Below are 21,274 nucleotides of genomic sequence, written 5' to 3'. Positions count from 1 at the left end.
GCGCCTCACATTACCTGAATTATATGACGCAATATGTTTCGCAGTTGTACATGCTATATTATTATTATATTTTTTTATTTCTAATATTTTTTCCCACAAAAGTGGAGTTACTATTTAAATATGTCCTTGTACAATTTTGCAGGTTTCTGGATCACCGCCCTGCTATGTGGAGTTTTAATGCTGATTCGTTGTCCAATGAGCAGGCCAGAAAGTCAGGGAAAGTTGCATTGCTAAAATGGGGAATAGCTGTGTCACCTGTCTGGCTGTGAGGTGTCAGATACTGTATGTGTAAATCACAGAATTAGCTGCACAGAATTACACCATAATAATACTTTGTTAACAAAGAACTGCCAGATAAACTGGATTTAAATCTATTGATCGGGTAAAGGGACACTATTCTCTAAAAAAAAAAAAAAAACCTGCACATTTTAAACTATTATATTATTTTTAAAAGTTGTCTCAGCAGCTCAGCTACCCCTGACAGTGCTGCTGCTCTGTGTTTACTTTGGGGATTGGGCTGGCTGAAAAGCTGTCAAGTCACTACTGGAAGGTGAAGCAGGGTGAGCTAGGCTGCTAAGAGAACAATGCATTTGCTTTGAATTTTGCAAAGTTCCATTCCCATACATTTGAGATACTATGGCAGTCACATACTACACAGAGTGAAGATACACATTCAACACCGCAGAATACAAAATATGTTGCTTTACTAGAAACAAGCAATAAAAGGGCAAGAGTCTGCTTTATGTCACTAATCTATTGTAGACAGCATACTGTTTCTTTCAATGCCTTGTGGTATAGTATCTATCCTATGCTTTTTGCCTTCCTACTAATTCTAGGTATGGATCAAGATTTAAACTTTAGCAGTATATACTGTATTACACAATCATTTAAAATGTTTTCTGTCTTATGAACCTAATATTGCATGTTTTAGTAATCTTCATTATTTAGTAATTATTCTTGGCATAATGAAATGGGATGCCCTTCACACTGGATTTGCTGCTTATAAAAAGATTAAATATTACATGATACAGAGAAAAATAATATCTCACAACATTAGTCATGCTAGAATTTTCTATACTGTTTTCCCTTAAGTTATATATATTATTACTTTTTTTTTCTTCTTTAAAGGTCAGAACATGGATCCTAACAGTGGGCTACACAACAGCTTTTGGGGCAATGTTTGCAAAAACATGGAGAGTTCATGCCATTTTTAAGAACGTAAAAATGAAGAAAAAGGTAGGTTTTGTTTGGAATAATTTTCTTTCCACTATTTTTTATTTACATTTTGTACAATACAATGGCAAATTTATTTTTTTCCCAATTGTTTAAGGCTAATTTCACCTCTCTTCACCTTTTTTTTTTTAATGAATTCTAGCTCCCATATGTACCAATATAGCATTAATGTAATTATTTTGCAAAAATAAAACAGGTTTCTATTATTTCTACACAGGCTTACCTCACTCTCTTCATAGCTGGTTAAACACAGTGCTTGATTACTTCTGCCTTATTTCCTGGTCAGACTTGAGGTCATGACACAGGAAGGAGTTGACTAACTGAGGGTGGATGATGCAGGGTGTGTGCTACTGAGATCAATTCCTTCCTGTGTCATGACCTAAAGTCTGGCCAGGAAGTAAAGCCTCGTACACACGCAATGATTGTTGGGCGTGAATTTTCGGCCAACGTCCGATCGGCCGATTGTCGACTTGTTAGTATGATGCTTCCGACAACCGACTGCGACTTTTCGGCCGAACAAAATCTGGTGTGCATGCTATAAAATTTTTGTTGGCCGTCAACAGAACGGCCGATTGTTCGTCAGTCAGTACAGATTTCGGCAGACAAAAATCAGATGAGCAAGACTGGGCATGCTCAGAGAAGAAAAAACACACGGAAAGTTAACCAGCACATGACATCACTTCTGAAGTTGGTTTTTGTTGGCCGAGAAAATTCGTGTGCAGTCTAGAGCACATTTCAACCAACACAACAACACTGGTCAAAAGACGGCCGATCGGTCGGCCAACAATCGGTGCGTGTATACGAGGCATAAGGGAGAAGTAATCGAGCAGTATGTTTAAGCAGCTATGAAGAGAGAGTGAGATAAGCCTGTGCAGAATTAATAGAAAGCTGTTTTATTTTTGCAAAAGAGGTACATTAATGCTATATTTATACATAGTGGAGCTGGAATTTAGAAGAAAAAAAAAAAGCTGAACTTTGCCTTAAGGTTATAAATCATACAGATATAAAACCATACAATACAGTATAGAGAAGTACTGGCACATAACAACATTATTGACCTACATCATTGGTTGTTAAGGAACCGGTATAGCGCTATTGTGGGCTATGACTATAGTTCTGAAGAACAGCAGATACATCTTCCGATATTTGGGATATTTTTAATATCAACCATTAAAAAACAATACATGGGATGTCTTGTTAGGCATTACATAGTGTTCCAGCATGGGCAATCAAAGCACTTTGGCAACTTTTTAGGTAGACACATGTGGCTACAATTTCCAAGCAATGTCATGCAATGTGGCTCTGCACTGTGTACTGCAAACAGGACATGACATACCATATGTCCAACTGAGTTTTTATTAAATTGAAAGCCCAACTCCGGACAGAACTTCTATTTAGATTTGAATTGCGTGGAAAGGGGTTAAAGCCTAAATATTATTGCTGGCTGTGTCACCCTTTCTCTCACTTCCCATATTGGTAATGAGTGTCAAAATGAGAAATAACTAGACATTTTCCCAATGGCTACCAGAGAGCAATAAAAATCTTTAAATCAAAATTTTCCAGTCTGTAGTAAGGAAAACACTGAAATTATCTTAATAAGCATGCTGTGAGAATTAGTGAATAACATGGTTCAAGTTGTTACTAGGTCAACATTTCATTTAAAGAATAAGTTTACCTTTAAAGAAATATATATAATAATACATCCATATCTGTTTGCAGGTAAAAAAAAATGTGCATTTTTGATTTTTTTTTTTTTATTCGAGCCTACAAAGAATTGCCGTGCAATCTTAGGCTCCCGCTGACTGTAAGTGTAGCTGTTTGCCCTTTACCTCGTAAGGGTAGGCAGCTACTGAATGACAGGAAGCATCAATGAACTACCTACAGAGCTCACCAGTGCCCTTGTAGTTCATTGAGAACTACAAGCCATCAGCCATAAAGGTTGTCAGTACTTGTAGTTCATTCATTCACAGAACTCTGTGAATGAATGACAGGGCCATGTGGGAGAAGCCCACATTCTTTTCAAATTATGACAGTGGGTGCAGGGAGAAGATCCCTGGCCCGCTGTCAAAATTAGAATGGGGAATCGGGGAGAGGCTGCAAAAGTGAGAACATGTTACACGTTCCACCTTAAAAATGGGTGGAACATGTTCCCAAAGGTGAACTTATCTTTAAAAAGTCATAGTGGTACTATTATTTAGAGCCTGTATGTTAAATAATGCAGTTTTCCCCAGTATAAAATGTGAAGAATGCTTGTTCAACCAGCTTACAGTAACCAATCCGAAATTAACCTGCACTGCTAAATAATAGCTGGAGGGTGTACTGCAAAACTGAATTTGATTGATTGCTAGGATTGTCAGATAGCTCTTCATCTGACAGTGTACAGTTTTCAACATTCAGCAACACAGAAAAACTAGATTAATCAGGTATTGGGTTAATTTACCCAAGGCAATAGGATGTTGCACTTTGCAAAGAAATTTACCCTCAGTTTAGTGAATGAGATAAATATCTGCTGACACCCATTATCTAATCGTGTACAAATAAAAATACATTTTTTATTTCGTTGCAAACAATTGGAAAAATGTCCTGGCCATTAGGAAAATTTGCCTTGCAAAATGAACAGCCTATTTGTTTTTAGTAAACCAACCCCTTTATCTATTAATGTTATCCAATGTGTCCATGCACATTAGGATATTTATAGGCACATTTTAAACTCAACCTTGAAAAGTGGTTTTCAGGCAGAAAATAATTTCTAAATGCTCTTCAGCACTGCTAAACGCTAGTCCAAAAAACACTCCAAATTAAAGGTTTTCTGCCAAGAGCACTGGAGTTTTTTTAAGGTAGTGTGCATGGAACCCTACGGTGATTGTAGTTGTATATTGTAGAGAGTCTGGTGCTTCCTTTGAGTAGAATTAAGGAAGAGTGGAGATGTTACAGATACTTGCAGTTTGATTTTCATAGTTGTAATTAGGGATAGGCGAATGTGACGTCAGAAGGGGACGGTGCCACTGGGTGACGTAGCCGGGTGGCTCTACCCCTTGCCTATATAAGAAATGCCAAAGTGCAGAGCGGGCATACGGAGGAAGGCCTCCCAAGAGGCGGGGTGTTTTTTTTTCTTCTATTTTTCAGGTCCGGCGGGCGGCGTGATTGAAGATGGATTTACATCGAGGGCCACTATTTTTTTATTTTTTAATTAAGGGCTTGTCAAAAACTGTTTCTTGTGGTTATTACTTTTTAACATTTTTTTGGTGAATGGTGTACCCGATACCCATTCACGTCAACATAGGGACAAGGTGCTTTGGGGTGGGGGATGGGGCAGAGCCCCCCGCCCATTGACATTTTCATTTTTATTGTTGCACTTTAAGCATAATTAATAAAAAATCACTGCTCCTGAAAAGGGCAGTACCCGGACCCCCAGACCCCTTTTATGGCCAATTACTTGCATATAACCCTTAAAAATGGACACTTGATTTTTCCTGTTCGGCTCCCATAAACTTCAATAGGGTTCGCCTTTCGAGTTAGAACATTTCCCTTGTTCGGGAGTTTTGCTGCAAACTGAATAGGGGGTTGTTTGGCCCATCCCTAGTTGTAACATAGTTGTAAAATATATATTTATACATATACAGTATCTTACAAAAGTGAGTACACCCCTCACATTTTTGTAAATATTTTATTATAACTTTTCATGTGACAACACTGAAAAAATGACACTTTGCTACAATGTAAAGTAGTAAGTGTACAGCTTGTATAACAGTGCATATTTGTTGTCCCCTCAAAATAACTCAACACACAGCCATTATTGTCTAAACCGCTAGCAACAAAAGTGAGTACACCCCCAAGTCAAAATGTCCAAATTGGGCCCAAAGTGTCAATATTTTGTGTGGCCACCATTATTTTCCAGCACTGTCTTAACCCTCTTGGGCATGGAGTTCACCAGAGCTTCACAGGTTGCCACTGGAGTCCTCTACCACTCCTCCATGATGGCATCACAGTGCTGGTGGATGTTAGAGACCTTGCGTTTGAGGCTGCCCCACAGATGCTCAATAGGGTTTAGGTCTGGAGACATGCTTGGTCAGTCCATCACCTTTACCCTCAGCTTCTTTAGCAAGGCAGTGGTCTTCTTGTAGATGTGTTTGGGGTCATTATCATGTTGGAATACTGCCCGGCAGCCTAGTCTCCAAAGGGAGGGGATCATACTCTGCTTCAGTATGTCACAGTACATGTTGGCATCCATTGGTACCTCCTTGAACTGTAGCTCCCCAGTGCTGGCAGCACTCATGCAGCCCCAGACCATGATACTCTCACCACCATGCTTCACTGTAGGAAAGACACACTTGTCTTTGTACGCCTCACCTGGATGCCGCCACATACGCTTGACATCATCTGAACCAAATACGTTTATCTTGGTCTCTTCAGACCACAGGACATAGTTCCAGTAATCCATGTCCTTTGTCTGCTTGTCTTCAGCAAACTGTTTGTGGGCTTTCTTGTGCATCATCTTTAGAAGAGGCTTCCTTCTGGGATGACAGCCATGCAGACCAATTTGATGCAGTGTGTGGCGTATGGTCTGAGCGCTGACAGGCTGTCCCCCACCCCTTAAACCTCTGCAGCAATGCACTCATACGTCTATTTCCCAAAGACAACTTCTGGATATGACGCTGAGCACATGAACTCAGCTTCTTTGGTCGACCATGGCAAGGTCTGTTCTGAGTGGAACCTGTCCTGTTAAACCGCTGTATGGTCTTGGCCACCGTGCTGCAGCTCAGTTTCAGGGTCTCGGTAATCTTCTAATAGCCTAGGCCATCTTCATGTAGAACAACAATTCTTTTTTTCAGATCCTCAGAGAGTTCTTTGCCGTAAGGTGCCATGTTGAACTTCCAGTGACCAGTATAGGACAGTGAGAGCGATAACACCAAATTTACCACACCTTCTCCCCATTCACACCTGAGACCTTGTAACACCAATAAGTCAAATGACACCGGGGAGGGAAAATGGCTAATTGGGCCCACTTTATACATTTTGACTTGGGGGTGTACTCACTTTTGTTGCTAGCGGCTTAGACATTATTGGCTGTGTGTTGAGTTATTTTTAGGGGACAGCAAATTTACACTGTTATACAAGCTGTACACTCCCTACTTTACATTGTAGCAAAGTGTCATTTCTTCAGTGTTGTCACATGAAAAGGGAAAATAAAATATTTACGAAAATGTGAGGGGTGTACTCACTTTTGTGAGATACTGTATATATAGCTGTTCTGGGCTTCACTGGTTGCAGGTTTAATGTTTCCACCTCTTTCTGGAGAACTCTAGAATTTAGTGTGCTGAAAAAGCAAAGTGCCAATCCCTGGGGAAGGGTGCCTGGAAGGTGGCTGGGAAGAGTGCATTAATAGTCTTGGGTCTGGAGCTGCCCAGTTTTGTCCAAGTTCATTTAGCAATAAAGCATCAAAAATACACTCTTAGACTCTTTACTGAGCCAGAAAGAGTGACTGTTACTGTGTACCAGACTTCCTTTGTACTGATCTGGGAATAAAAGAATCTGTGATAATCAGCTGTACCTAAGCGAAGCTGCTATATATATATATATATATATATATATATATATATATAAGCTCGGGATGCATCCACTTCCAAACTTGTAAGGCTGGATGATGCAAGAGCTACCACCCCTCTTGTGGCACTAGTTCATTTTGTGGAAGTCGCTAGTATGTGTGAGTATAGGAAGGTTCTACAGACATGATGAATACCAACATTGTTATGCATGGAGCATAATAATATTTCCATTTTATTTTTTACATTCTGCCTACCAGGCATACGATCGAATCCTGACAAAGTCCACAATTTGTCTGAAATAAATTCAAGCTCACATATAGTTTTGTTAACAGTAAACATATATCACCATTATGGAACATATGCCTATAATAGTTTAAATGACTTATTATTTTCAAATGTTTTCTTATTGTGTAAAACAATGTCATCTGATCTTTAGGCAGTGCCCCAGAGTCATTTGGACTTCAGAGCATCCTGAACTTTGTTACAAATCTAGAACACATTTCTGAAAGCAGTGGCATAGCCCTTGGAACACTGACCTTTAATCTAAATTTAAGACACAGTCAATCATTGCTGGGGTTGATGTAAAATAATACTGACTTCCTGTTGATGAACTTAAGTATCTTAAAAAGTTAGCTTAGTACATAATACAGTAAATTTTGATTGCCATAAGTCATACAAAAAATGTAAGTCAAATCTAATATTCCTAACAGAAAATTATTTCTAAAATTTTAATAATTTAAACCAAAAAATAGAATACACAAATGTTCCTGTGCATTAGGGCTGCGCATCTTCACTTACCTCACGATTCGATGCGATTACGATTATTAGGGTCGCGATTCGATACGATTCGATTCCGCGATGCATCACGATGCATCACGATTACTATGGGGACCCTTTTCTAAAGGGGGATCTATGGGGACCCTTCTCTAAAGGGGGATCTATGGGGACCCTTCTCTAAAGGGGGATCTATGGGGACCCTGCTCTAAAGGGGGATCATGGAGACCATGCTCTAAAGGGGATCTATGGGGACCCTGCTCTAAAGGGGGATCTATGGGGACCCTTCTCTAAAGGGGGATCTATGGGGACCCTGCTCTAAAGGAGGATCTATGGGGAGCCTGGGCCTGCCCTAAAGGGGATCCAAGGGAACTGAGCTCTAAAGGGGGATCTATGGGGACCCTGCTCTAAAGGGGGATCTATGGGGACCCTGCTCTAAAGGGGGATCTATGGAATAGATCCCCTTTAGTGCAGGCAGGTCTCCCGTAGATCCCCCTTTAGTGCAGGCAAGGGCAGGTCTCCCGTAGATGCCCCTTTAGTGCAGGGAAGGGCAGGTCTCCCGTAGATCCCCCTTTAGTGCAGGGAAGGGCAGGTCCCCCATAGATCCCCTTTAGTGCAGGCCAGGGCAGGTCCCCCATAGATCCCAATTTAGTGCAGGCCCCACCTTTAGCGCAGGCAGGTCCCCCCATAGATCCCATTCCCCTTTAGAGCAGGCCAGGGTCCCCTACCAATAGAGCCCCCTTGGAGCATGCCAGGATCCCCCTTCCACAGACCCCCCCTTAGAGCAGGGGGGGTCTACATGCTGGGGGAGCTCCCCATAGACATGTCTACACAGCACTACATATTTCCAGTGTCACTACTCAATGGTCTGATATCCGGACTCTTCTATATCACTCCATACACAAGTCATAGCGCACAACCTAACATGATTATTATTGCCATAAGACTCATATCTATAATAATGCACAGTACTCAGCATCCTGTCTTCTACAATCATTACTTAGGGCCAATTCAATGCTGAGCGCCAACAAGTTCAAGTTCACTGCACAGACAGAGCAGCCCCGCTCTCCCATAGATAATCAGTGAGACTATCAGCACCGTGCCCACAGCTCTATGTATATACAGACGGCTCTGTCCTCCCACTGCCACCAGCTCACCTGCCTGGTGGTGCTCATGTCTCACGCTGTACTCCGACACTGTGCCAGGACTCTGCCAGGACTTCCCCTCCCACTCTATCCCGCTATATGAGACGCTATCCAGTAGCAGTCTCCGTGTGATGGCGCCCTCTGGCGCACGAAAGGACCCGAGCAGCAGATCTATCACGGAGGAGCTCTGTGTTCCACAAGCCCGGCCAGCGGCCCAGCGCCGCCATGTCACTTCTGTCCCCGCCCCCGGAACTGACGTCATTAGTAATCGATTTTTCAATCACCCCGAATCGATGCAGAATCGCAAAGGGTCGCATCGCGATGCATCGATTCAGCGATTATATTCAGCAGCCCTACTGTGCATATACAGTGCCTTGCAAAAGTATTCGCCCCCCTTGAACTTTTCGCCCTTTTGCCACATTTCAGGCTTCAAACATAAAGATATAAAACTGTAATTTTTTGTGAACAATCAACAAGTGGGACAATATCATGAAATGGAACGAAATTTATTGGATATTTCAAACTTTTTTAACAAAACAAAAACTGAAAAATTGGGCGTGCAAAATTATTCAGCCCCCTTAAGTTAATACTTTGTAGCGCCACCTTTTGCTGCGATTACTGCTGTAAGTCGATTGGGGTATGTCTCTATCAGTTTTGCACGTCGAGAGACTAAAATTTTTGCCCATTCCTCCTTGCAAAACAGCTCGAGCTCAGTGAGGTTGGATGGAGAGCGTTTGTGAACAGCAGTTTTCAGTTCTTTCCACAGATTCTCGATTGGATTCAGGTCTGGACTTTGACTTGGCCATTCTAACACCTGGATATGTTTATTTGTGAACCATTGCATTTTAGATTTTGCTTTATGTTTTGGATCATTGTCTTGTTGGAAGACAAATCTCCGTCCCAGTCTCAGGTCTTCTGTAGACTCCATCAGGTTTTCTTCCAGAATGGTCCTGTATTTGGCTCCATCCATCTTCCCATCAATTTTACCCATCTTCCCTGTCCCTGCTGAAGAAAAGCAGGCCCAAACCATGATGCTGCCACCACCATGTTTGACAGTGGGGATGGTGTGTTCAAGGTGATGAGCTGTGTTGCTTTTACGCCAAACATAACGTTTTGCATTGGTGCCAAAAAGTTCGATTTTGGTTTCATCTGACCAGAGCACCTTCTTCCACATGTTTGGTGTGTCTCCCAGGTGGCTTGTGGCAAACTTTAAATGACAATTTTTTTTGGTTATCTTAAAGAAATGGCTTAATTCTTGCCACTCTTCCATAAAGGCCAGATTTGTGCAATATACGACTGATTGTTGTCCTATGGATAGAGTATCCAACCTCAGCTGTAGATCTCTGCAGTTCATCCAGAGTGATCATGGGCCTCTTTGCTGCATGTCTGATCAGTCTTCTCCTTGTATGAGCTGAAAGTTTAGAGGGACGGCCAGGCCTTTGTAGATTTGCAGTGGTCTGATACCCTTTCCATTTCAATATTATCGCTTGCACAGTGCTCCTTGGGATGTTTAAAGCTTGGGAAATCTTTTTGTATCCAAATCCGGCTTTAAACTTCTCCACAACTGTATCTCGGACCTGCCTGGTGTGTTCCTTGTTCTTCATGATGTTCTCTGCGCTTTAAACGGACCTCTGAGACTATTACAGTGCAGGTGCATTAATATTGAGACTTGATTACACACAGGTGGATTCTATTTATCATCATTAGTCATTTAGGTAAACATTGGATCATTCCAATGAGAACATCAGAGCATGCTCCGAATGAGACAATGGATCTGGACCAGGGCATCACTGAGCTCCTGAGAAAACTGAGGTGCAACCGTGTGGCTACAGATGGACCAAAACATAATGTCCCAGTAGTTTTCTATTGGATTTAGGTCAGACGAGCATGGGGGCCATTCGATGGTACCAATTCCTTCATCCTCCAGGAACTGGCGGGATACTCTCGCCACATGAGGTCATGCACCAGGAGGAACCCAGGACCCACTGCACCAGCATAGGGTCTGACAATGGGTCCAAGGATTTCATCCCGATACCTAATGCCAGTCAGGGTGCAAATGTCTAACCTGTAGAGGTCTGTGCATCCCCAGACCATCACTGACCCACTACCAAACTGGTCATGCTGATGATGTCACAGGCAGCATAACGTTCTCCATGGCTTCTCCAGACCCTTTCACATGTGCTCAGGGTGAACCTGCTCTCATCTGTGCAAAGCACGGGGTGCCAATGGCAGACCTGCTAATTTTGGTGTTCAATGACAAATGCCTATTGAGCTCCACAGTGCTGGGCAGTGAGCACAGGGTCCACTAGAGGACGTCAGGCTCTCAGGCCACTCTCATGAAGTCTGTTTCTGATTGTTTGGTCAGAGACATTCACATTGATAGCCTGCTTGAGGTCATTTCGTAGCGCTCTGGCAGTGCTCATCCTGTTCCTCCTTGCACAAAGGAGCAGATAAGGATCCTGCTGATGAGTTAAGGACCTCTTACGGCCCTGTCCAGCTCTCCTATAGTAATTGCCTGTCTCCTGGAATCTCCTCCATGCTCTTGAGAGTGTGCTAGGAGACAGAGAAAACCTGCTGGTAATTGCACATATTGATGTACCATCCTGGAGGAGTTGGACTGTCTATACAACCTCTATAGGGTCCAGGTATCGCCTCATGCTTCCAGTAGGGACACTGACCCCAGCCAAATGCAAAACTAGTAAAAACAGTCAGAAAAGGTGAGTAGGAAAAAATGTCTTTAGTTCCCTCCACCTGTAAAACCATTCCTGTTTTGGAAGTCGCCTCATTGTTGCCCATCTAGTTCACTTGTTGTTAATTTCATTAACACCAAAGCAGCTGAAACTGATTAACAACCCCCTCTGCTACTTAACTGACCAGATCAATATCCCAGGAGTTTAATTTACCTAAAGCTATACTCTGATTAAAAAGTGTTCCTTTAATTTTTTTGAGCAGTGTACTGTATATGATTGGGAGAGTGGGAGCTGTAAAATTTCACCATTTAAGAGTGAATATATATCTTTTCTCTGGTGGAAGACTACAGATTGTAAGATGCTTTCCATGATATATATATATATATATATATCTTCTAACCCAGGATCTAGATTATATCAGTTTCTTACTCATGAGTGTAGCCATAAAAACGAGATACAGTATCTCACAAAAGTGAGTACACCCCTCACAATTTTGTAAATATTTTTTTAAATCTTTTCATGTGACAACATTGAAGAAAGTACAATTTGCTACAATGTAAAGTAGTGAGTGTACAGCTTGTATAACAGTGCAAATTTGCTGTCCCCTCAAAATAACTCAACAAACAACCATTAATGTCTAAACTGCTGGCAACAAAAGTGAGCAAACCCCTAAGTGTCCAAATTGGGCCCAATTGGCCATTTCCCTCCCCGGTGTCATGTGACTCATCGGTGTTACAAGGTCTCAGGTGTAAATGGTAAGCAGGTGGGTTAAATTTGGTTTTATACTCTCTTATACTGGTCACTGGAAGTTCAACATGGCACCTCATGGCAAAGAACTCTCTGAGGATCTGGAAAAAGAATTGTTGCTCTACATAAAGATGGCCTAGGCTATAAGATGATTGTCAAGACCCTGAAACTGAGCTGCAGCACAGTGGCCAAGACACAGCAGTTTAACAGGACAGGTTTCACTCAGAACAGGCCTCGCCATAGTTGTCCAAAGACGTTGAGTGAGGGTGCTCAGCCTTATATCCAGAGGTTGTTTTAGGGAAATAGACGTATAAGGGCTGCAAGCATTCCGGCAGAGGTTGAAGGGGTGGGGGGTCAGCCCGTCAGTGCTCGGATCATACACCGCACACTGCATCAAATTGGTCTGCATGACTGTCATCCCAGAAGGAAGCCTTTTCTAAAGATGATGCACAAGAAAGCCCGCAAACAGTTTGCTGAAGACAAGCAGACTAATCACATGGATTACTGGAACCATGTCCTGTGGTCTGATGAGACCATGATAAACTTATTTGGTTCAGATGGTGTCAGGCATGTGTGGCGGCAACCAGGTGAGGAGTACAAAGACAAGTGTGTCTTGCCTACAGTCAAACATGGTGGTGGGAGTGTCATGGTCTGGGGCTGCATGAATGCTGCCAGCTTTGGGGAGCTAAAGTTAATTGAGGACACCATACTGAAGCAGAGCATGATCTCCTCCCTTTGCACACTTGGCCGTAGGGCAGTATACCAACATGATCTCCAAGATGAACACTGCCTTTCTAAAGAAGCTGAGGGTAAAAGTGACGGACTGCCAAGCATGTCTCCAGACCTAAACCCTATTGAGCATCTTTGGGGCATCCTCAAACGGAAGGTGGAGGAGCGCAAGGTCTCTCACATCCACCAGTTCCATGATGCCGTCATGGAGGAGTGGAAGAGGATTCCAGTGGCAACCTGCGAAGCCCTGGTAAAAAAACACAACTATATAAGCGCTAAGAAAGTCCACTAGGGGAGTCTCTTGTTTAAAAAAGTCTTATGGGGGCAATCATGAAGGATATGATAAAAACAGTCCTGCTGTACCTGGCAGCTTTTGGTCAGAGATGAAGGAGGAAACCCTGGAGCAACATGAAAAACAAAAACAGGAAAAGCGCTCTGGGTGCAGACTGCTTTAATAAAAGTAAATAGAAGTAAAAGATAAGCAGCAACTCACTTTCTTTCTTTTTCGTTTCTTTCTCTTATTGTTTTTATTTATAATAATATTTTTTCATTTACTATGTTATATCAGGTAGAGTATATATATGTATATATGTATTTAGTTGTAGATTTATGTATTATTATATTCAATATATTGGCTGTATAATATATAAATGTAAGTATTGTATGCTCTACTGCAATTCTAAGACAAACAATCTTTTTTCTCTGGCGGTCACCCTGACATGGAAGAGTTTGGTCACCCTGGCATAGCAGTCAGAGTCAGTTCACCCTAAACTACACTACGGTCACCCTGACACTTAACACTTTCCCTACAGAAACTAGATTATTGAATCTAACTATAGTGGTATATAGTACCCTAACTACACTAGATATCCCTTTCCTCACACTAATAATTGCTAATTGACACTTTTGCAGCAGGAGTAACAGAACTGTTTCCACTCTCTTCCACAGCCCCTGTATTACAGTGCTAGAGATTTGGCGGGGCTATGTTATATACTGGGGGGCGTATTCACTACTGATTGGCCTCTGGACCCCCTAGTCACTCCAATCACATTCCTAGCATCCTCCTGCCCCCTGAATTGGCTTTTACTGATGTTTCTGGTCCAATCACAGGCTTTTAAAGCCCAGTTCCTGTCCCATTGCATTTTGGTCGGTTCTGGTTGCCGAATTCCGAACTTTTTCCGCAAAAAGTTCGGAATTCGGCCGAATTTCAAACACTCAATGTTTGGGTCGAACCGATGGTCGACCCGAACCTTTCGATCATCCCTAGTTTCTAGGAGCCTTTTAGTTTGTTTAACATTTCTGTATCTGGATGTACTTTAATATATCTAGGCACTGTTTACCTCTGTGTACCTAAAGATTGATGTGGACACTGTCAGCTTCTGACCTCCGAGGTGACCACTCTTTCAAACACTCAATGTTTGGGTCGAACCGATGGTCGACCCGAACCGTTCGATCATCCCTAGTTTCTAGGAGCCTTTTAGTTTGTTTAACATTTCTGTATCTGGATGTACTTTAATATATCTAGGCACTGTTTACCTCTGTGTACCTAAAGATTGATGTGGACACTGTCAGCTTCTGACCTCCGATGTGACCACTCCTTTCTGTATCTCTTACGACTTTCCTTTCTTCCCTCCGTAGCAGGTTGTTTCTACGTTGTTTACAAAAGTGTAAAATCACCTTTCTTCAAATGAAATCCGATTAAAAAAAATAATAAAATTGATAATTTCCACTCTCTGTGCCCTGAATTGACAGTGGGGCCAGACTCTGTGTACACTAAACAGAGAAATGAGGAGGCATAGCATGGCAGAATGGAGAAGGGTGGATCTCAGTAATTAATGGCTGTAATTCCCCCCATGGGAACGCCCATATTTTAAGCTTCAGGAGTGGAGCTACAGCCTGAAGTTACAAAAAATAAAAATGTACGGTATTTTGTTTAATGTGCAATGCTTTATTTTATTAGAAACAAGTGCTATTAGCACAAGGACCCCTGCAGGGTGTAACAAGCTATTTTTTTTTTCTTCTGGTGATAGTTATTCTTTAAGCATGTCCTAGAAATATAGCATGCTTTCCACTTTAAAATGACAAAACTGCTGTCAAACCTCTCCTCAACTCCCATATGCCTACACACACACAGAGAACACAGAGAGTTTTCGGCTCACAATATTTCTAGTAAAATCAACAGGTATTGTTTGCACTCAATGAACAGGTATAACAGAACAGGGTATTTAACAGACCAAAAGGGAACAAATAAAAAATAAAAAAAAAATAACAAATAAAAAAAGTTTAATGTTAGGGTATGTAAAAAACACTTTAACTATATATACTTTCTCAAAATGAAACATTTTAATTTTCATTATTTTCCAGATTATCAAAGATCAGAAGCTGCTGGTGATAGTTGGTGGGATGCTGTTAATTGACTTATGCATCTTGATTTGTTGGCAAATAGTGGATCCTTTGAAAAGGACAGTTGAAGAATATAACCTTGAGGTAAGTTGCTTCTATACACAAGTTTAACCATCTAGCTATATGATTACAGTTAATCATATTTACAATATACTGTAAAGTCAGCTCTGAAGACATGTTTGCAAGTAGTAATTTTGGTAGACCTCTATGAGGCACATGGGCACTAAGCCCTGTACAGTGTGTGGAGACCTTTGTTTACTTTTCTACCCTACCACTGGGCTGCATGCAGGCAGCATATATTAGTGCATAGACATGCATCGTCTGTACAGACTCTTCAGCATTTGGCAGGTACAGCTGCACAACCCTGGATGCACAGGCACTGTGCTTGTTTCTGTGCACCCATCCCTACGTACCTGTCAAACTTGACTGTGTGGGCGAGTCTGTACACACAATGCTAATCTGGGCTGCCTGCAAGTCCTAGGACAGAAGAGTATAAATAAATCCACCATTGGGTGTCCTACTTGTGTGGATGTTGCTTCATTATGTAAAACTATTAGAATAGTTTTTACATTTTAGAATGGGGTGCTTTGCTTCCCAAAGGTTGAGAAACACTGGTTTAGAGAGTTACTTCAAAAGTTTCTGTCCAAACAACAGTATATATTGTATTGTTCTTTATACAGCCTAAACAGTAGATATTTTTTGGTAAATAGTATGTTCCCTTTGTATTGCATGGATACAACAGGGCTGTTTATTTCAATCATGAATAGCAACTTAATTACTACATGTTTTTTTCCAGCGAATTAAACATTCATCTTATTTCATTGTTAGTCAATAATTGCAGAATCAAGTGATCGATTTGAGGTGCGTAAGGGCTAAATTGTGCACTTCTAAATGCCATGTGCCATGTACACATGGAACATGTGCAGTTTATGTGCTAAAACATTCTAAAAAAAAAATTGCCTTGGGCAGGAATCGAGATTTCTGTGTTTTGAGTGCTCTGGAGTTTGGCAGTGAATTAGTGGGTGCATTGCGTGAGGTTACAAGACTTGGAAGTATGACTATCGGGTATCTAACTGTGCAGGTAGCAGTCGAACAATGAAGCTAGCAGACACCTGTCTTACCAGTGTGAAGTTGTGCAGGACATACCCCCTGCACAAGAAGATATTTTATAGCTAAAGTACATACATAGTTGCATTGTTGGTAAGGTTGAATACAGTCTATCCAGTTCGACCTGAGTTTGTGGGTTTGTAAACGTGTGAGTGTGTGTTTATTTTTTCTGCAGCCCTTTCTTAATAAAAAAGTAATCAAGACCACCTTACCTGATGCTGAAAAATGGACTTTGCTTGCTTACTGCCTAAAGCTGAAGCCCCACTGTTTTTATTATTTTTCGTTTTTTTCTATGATTACTTTTTGTGTCTTCTAATTAGCATCAACTGTCTCTGTTTCTTTAAACGGCATTTCAGAATTTCAAAGTGGAGCAAGGAACTCTAAACACAAGAGACTTTTTGCTCTGAGTTTATAATAGATGCTATGGCAATGAATAATAGATTTCCAGGACCCATTAGTACACTAGACATGCTTGGTAAGACCTTACGTAGATGAACACTAGAAAAAGCTTCCACATGGCTGCAGGAAAAAATGTCGTTTGAAAGCTGCGATCATTCCTGAAGATGCTTAGGTATCTTTTTTTATCATTTACTTTAGAGTACACAAAAAGCCCTTTCTGTGCTATCATCAGAACATCAGATGGTGCAGATCTTCCTTCTGGCATCCAGTATAATGTGTTCCAGATAGAAGGTCTTGGCACTGCAGTGGTTTACGTCATATGATGATCATGGAGTAGGGCCTGATCAGTGAGATTATGAAGTATTAATAAGTAAAATGTGCCGGCTGCAGAAATAAAATGTTTGTTGATGGAGAATGTCATTGTAGATTAAGCCTAGCCCCGATGCTTTCATACCTTTACGTAGTGTTAAGAAGCTGTGATTTAACTGTTTCACAGCTCCTCGCACCTGCAATGAACTGCGGAAGCTGAAATACGCCATTTCACATTGAATTGCATTGATTGCCTGCAAATTTTATTCAGCTCAAATGTATGTATATAATACAACAGCTTTCTCCGTCTACTCAATCAATTCTACAGAGGTTTCAATAATGATATCCCATTCCCTGCCTTTGTCTCCTTAGTTCCGGATTGAACATCTCTCTAATGGAGTAATTTAAGGCTGTTCCTGGAAGTTAGGCTGACATGGAGCCAGAAAATTCACATTAACCAACCTTGCCAGGAACCACTCATATCTTAGTTTCTGTTGAAAAGTAATGGAATGCCATGTACACTGATTTATTTAGCTTTGAAGCCTGAAATATGATGATGCTACATAAATATTGTTGCACGAACCAGGCTTAAATATGAATCTATAGCCTATGCTCTAATGTTCCTCTGATTACTTGGTTAATTATTGCTAAATAAGGATGAGTGAATCTGACCACGTTCTGTTGGTAGGAGGAAGGGGTTAATCAAAAGCTGCTTGAAAACACAGACTTAGCTGCTAAATTCATTGAAGTCTATGGGTGACTTTATTCTGGATTCTGAATTAAAATTTTGCCCATTTTCCAGGCTATTAGGCAAGCTATTGTAAAAAAAAAAAGAACATGGGAAGCTGAACACTACCAGGAGGGCCATTTAACAAAGTAAAAACATTTAAAAAAAGTATTGCACAGCAGAGAGAGAGTCAGTATGTACTTTGAGGGCAACATGGAAAAACACAAATCCTTTAAACTGTGGACACATTATTTAATACATTGAATGCTTGGGAGACACCTTTAAACTGTATGTGGTGTTACAGAACAGTAAAATTTTTATGGGCAGTGCATGTGACATCGTATTCTGGCATCACATATTTTTGTTGTAAAATTAAATTTACCTTTTAAATTTAGCTTGAATTAAATACAGCAGCAGCCCAATCAAATTAAATTCAACTTAGGAAATAAGATATTTTTAGATAGCTTTGGCTGTGACACCTAATTTTTTTTTACTAAGCAGTACAGAAGATGGTGCAAGTAGAAGGTACAACAGATCTAAAAACTAAAGTAAAGTTTACTCTTACAAAATTAGATTAAAGCCCCCAACTTTGAACAAACTGACCAGTGGCACAACAATTTATAATTATAGTTTGTGAGCTTCTTTCTGCTCAGTACCAAACGGCATTGTCTTGTTTAGCTAGCATCAGGATGATCTGTGCACACTTGCATAGACAGAAAATAGAAAGAGAAAAAGCACATTTTATCTTACAATAAAAATGTAATTATCTAAGAGACAATAGCCACAAATATTCTACAGTGACTAGATAGTATAAAGGCAGTTCGGTTAGGCCAGAAAATAAAAGGGAGAGATGGGGTAGGTTTTATCTTGAAATCTACATTAGAGTGTATTATTTGGGAGAAATTAGCCAAAAATATTGCACAGTGGCTGAACAGTGTAGGTCTAGATGGCAGCAGACATCAGCTGCCATCTGGAGCTACACCATAACCACCCTAATACAGCTGCTTGACCTCCACTTGGTGCAAGCTGTTTGTGCTGCATCTCCCACTATAAAAAAACCCAGAGTGGCAGATTCCCAGACACAACTTAACATACTTTACTTTTGTTTTTATTAGTTTTTTATTTTTATTTTTTTCAGGCCAGGCATGTCAGTAATATTTTGCCTCCATATTTTGCCAACATAATTTTTCTCCTCTTAAACACTCAGAAACCATAATACATATTTTTTTTTCAATATAAGCCGAGCAAAAGAGGTATAGCTGCAAATGGGAAAGCTATGGCCATAGGCTGCCTGCCCTTCCTGCAGACAGAAGGGAAGGACATACAGCAATCCCACCTCTATTTTTTGTTTTATTGGAATTTTCTCTTTTATTTTATACTTATTGAAAATATGTTATTATTTTTTTTTTTTTTGGGGGGGGGGGGTCGGTTATCTTTCAAGGTTTTATGGCGGGAGGTATATGTTTTTCTTTTGCTAGGATTTTTGTTAAACTGCCCTTTATTTCCTGCATATCACTACATACTTGTGCAGTAAAGTAGTGTGCACCACATAGTTATCGCCTACTGTGCCATAGCTGCTATTAAATTTAGGCAGTCCCCTTTACTAAAAAAAAAAAAGCCAAACTAGCCAAAACTGAAAGGTAAATGAGAGGGGGGATGTGCACGTTCTGCAGGAGAATATGGTGTTTGGGCCACACTATCCAGAGTCAGAGCATGTCTGCCTTTTTCATCTCAAAGTGGTCAAGTTATATAGCCATTTCTGGTGCCAGAGGTACTGAAGTACCTGACAAAGCCGTTATCTTTTTCTTTCTCCCAGTTGTCTATAAGTGCTGCTTGTATTTTCTTCCTTATCTTCTTCTACCCCATCATAGCCCCACAAATTGGCTTTGAGCAGATGGTGAAATATTTTGAGCACAATCGCTGACTTTTGCTGTTTTAGAATTTTTTCAGAAATGTCTCTGGGACAGTATGATATTTTTATTTGTTTTACCACACTAAAATATCTGCCTTGTGTCTAAGAATTTCCTTATTCAGTCTGCTCACAAAACTGTCCTGCTTCTGGTCAATTTTTTCTTAAAGGAGAAGTACAGCCACAGCTCGTTCAGCTGTGCTTCTCCTATCGATCATAGATAGGAGATCTTGTTTTAGGCAGAAAGCGGGCTGAACTGTTGACGTCACAGAAGTCGGTCCAGGCATCGCGTCATCGTGACATCGCGACAATCACACTGAGAGCCTGAGCCGGCTGCTCCCCGCCCCTCTGCAGCTCAGCACTCCAATGAGAGAGGAGGGAGCAAAGCAGAGAGCTGCTGACTGACAGCTCAGGGAGCTGTGAGAACCAAGGGGTCAGCGGTGTTCGATCGCTCGGTTCTCATTGTAGAAGTGCCAGGGGACAGATGCAGCATTGGAGCGATGCTGCATCCATCTAGGTAAGTATTAATATCAAAAATACCTCAAACCTATACTTCTCTTTTAAGTGTCTCTGAGATGATACAAGATGCCAGGTCAAGGTAATCCAGTGTTGAGGGTGAAGATGCCTAACTGGACCCCTCCTTTGTAATGTGTGTGCCCAATCCTATTACCCAACCCCGATGTGCACACCCAGACACATACCCACCTACAGAGTGCAAGGGTCAGAAGTGAGAAATATACAGAGTAAAGAGATCAAGAATAGGTAACCTACAGAGTGAAGATGTCAGGAGTGGCTAACCTACAGAATGGAGAGATCAAGAGTGGGTAACCTACAAAGTGATGGAGTCCTAGGGCTAGACATCCCTCCACCCATGAAGCAGAAACTTGATGCATCATTTCCTTACACATGGAGTGATACAGGGATAAACTACTTAGGTATTACACTAACACCAAAAGTTGGAGAATTGTTCAAAGCTAGCTATATCCCATTTCTAGACAAACTACGTTTAAAACTTCAGGATGTAGCTAAAGTTGAACTTTCTTGGTCAGGCCGCCTGTCAGCTTCCAGTATGGTCCTCCTCCCCCAATTCCTGTACTTATTCAGAACACTACCTATACCTGTAACTAACTCCTTTTTTGTAACAGCCCAATCTATGATAAACTGATACTTGTGGCAAGGTAAAAGGGCGAGATGTGCATTTAGTAAATTGGTAACAACTAGGAAACGGGGAGGGGTGGGACTGGTAATACAAAGTGATGGAGACAGGGGTGAGTAGCCTATAGATTCATGGGGTCAGGGGTGGATAACCTACAGAGTGAAGGGGTCAGGACCATATGATAAGGGCACAGCTCACCATGTGGCATCCTGCTTTCCACATGAAAGCAGTGTGCCCATTTCCCCACCCCCTGCCTTGGCTCTAATGATACAATTACATTTCTAGTGGTGCCAAAACACCTGCCTTGTTTGTGTTTCCACATTTTAGCCTATTCTACTTGGTCACAGTTATGCAGTGTTCTGGTGCTAGCCAGTTTTAGAAAACCATGCCTAAGTGCTAT

At 41.3% G+C, this 21,274-nt stretch overlaps 1 protein-coding gene across 1 annotated transcript in view; it reads left to right on the top strand.

Annotated features, from left to right (window-relative positions):
- The window catches only part of GABBR2 (gamma-aminobutyric acid type B receptor subunit 2), an 873,294-nt gene that overhangs the window by 654,257 nt on the left and 197,763 nt on the right, over positions 1-21,274 (top strand). The window contains exons 12-13 of the mRNA XM_082257550.1: positions 1,129-1,236; positions 15,229-15,351. Of these exons, the coding sequence (XP_082113676.1) occupies positions 1,129-1,236; positions 15,229-15,351 (231 nt within the window). The remainder of the gene's footprint in view (positions 1-1,128; positions 1,237-15,228; positions 15,352-21,274) is intronic.

Source organism: Pelophylax lessonae (genome assembly GCF_965119305.1).
Source record: "Pelophylax lessonae genome assembly, chromosome: 5".
NCBI classification, from domain to species: domain Eukaryota; kingdom Metazoa; phylum Chordata; class Amphibia; order Anura; family Ranidae; genus Pelophylax; species Pelophylax lessonae.
This window is presented reverse-complemented; position numbering and strand designations above follow the sequence as displayed.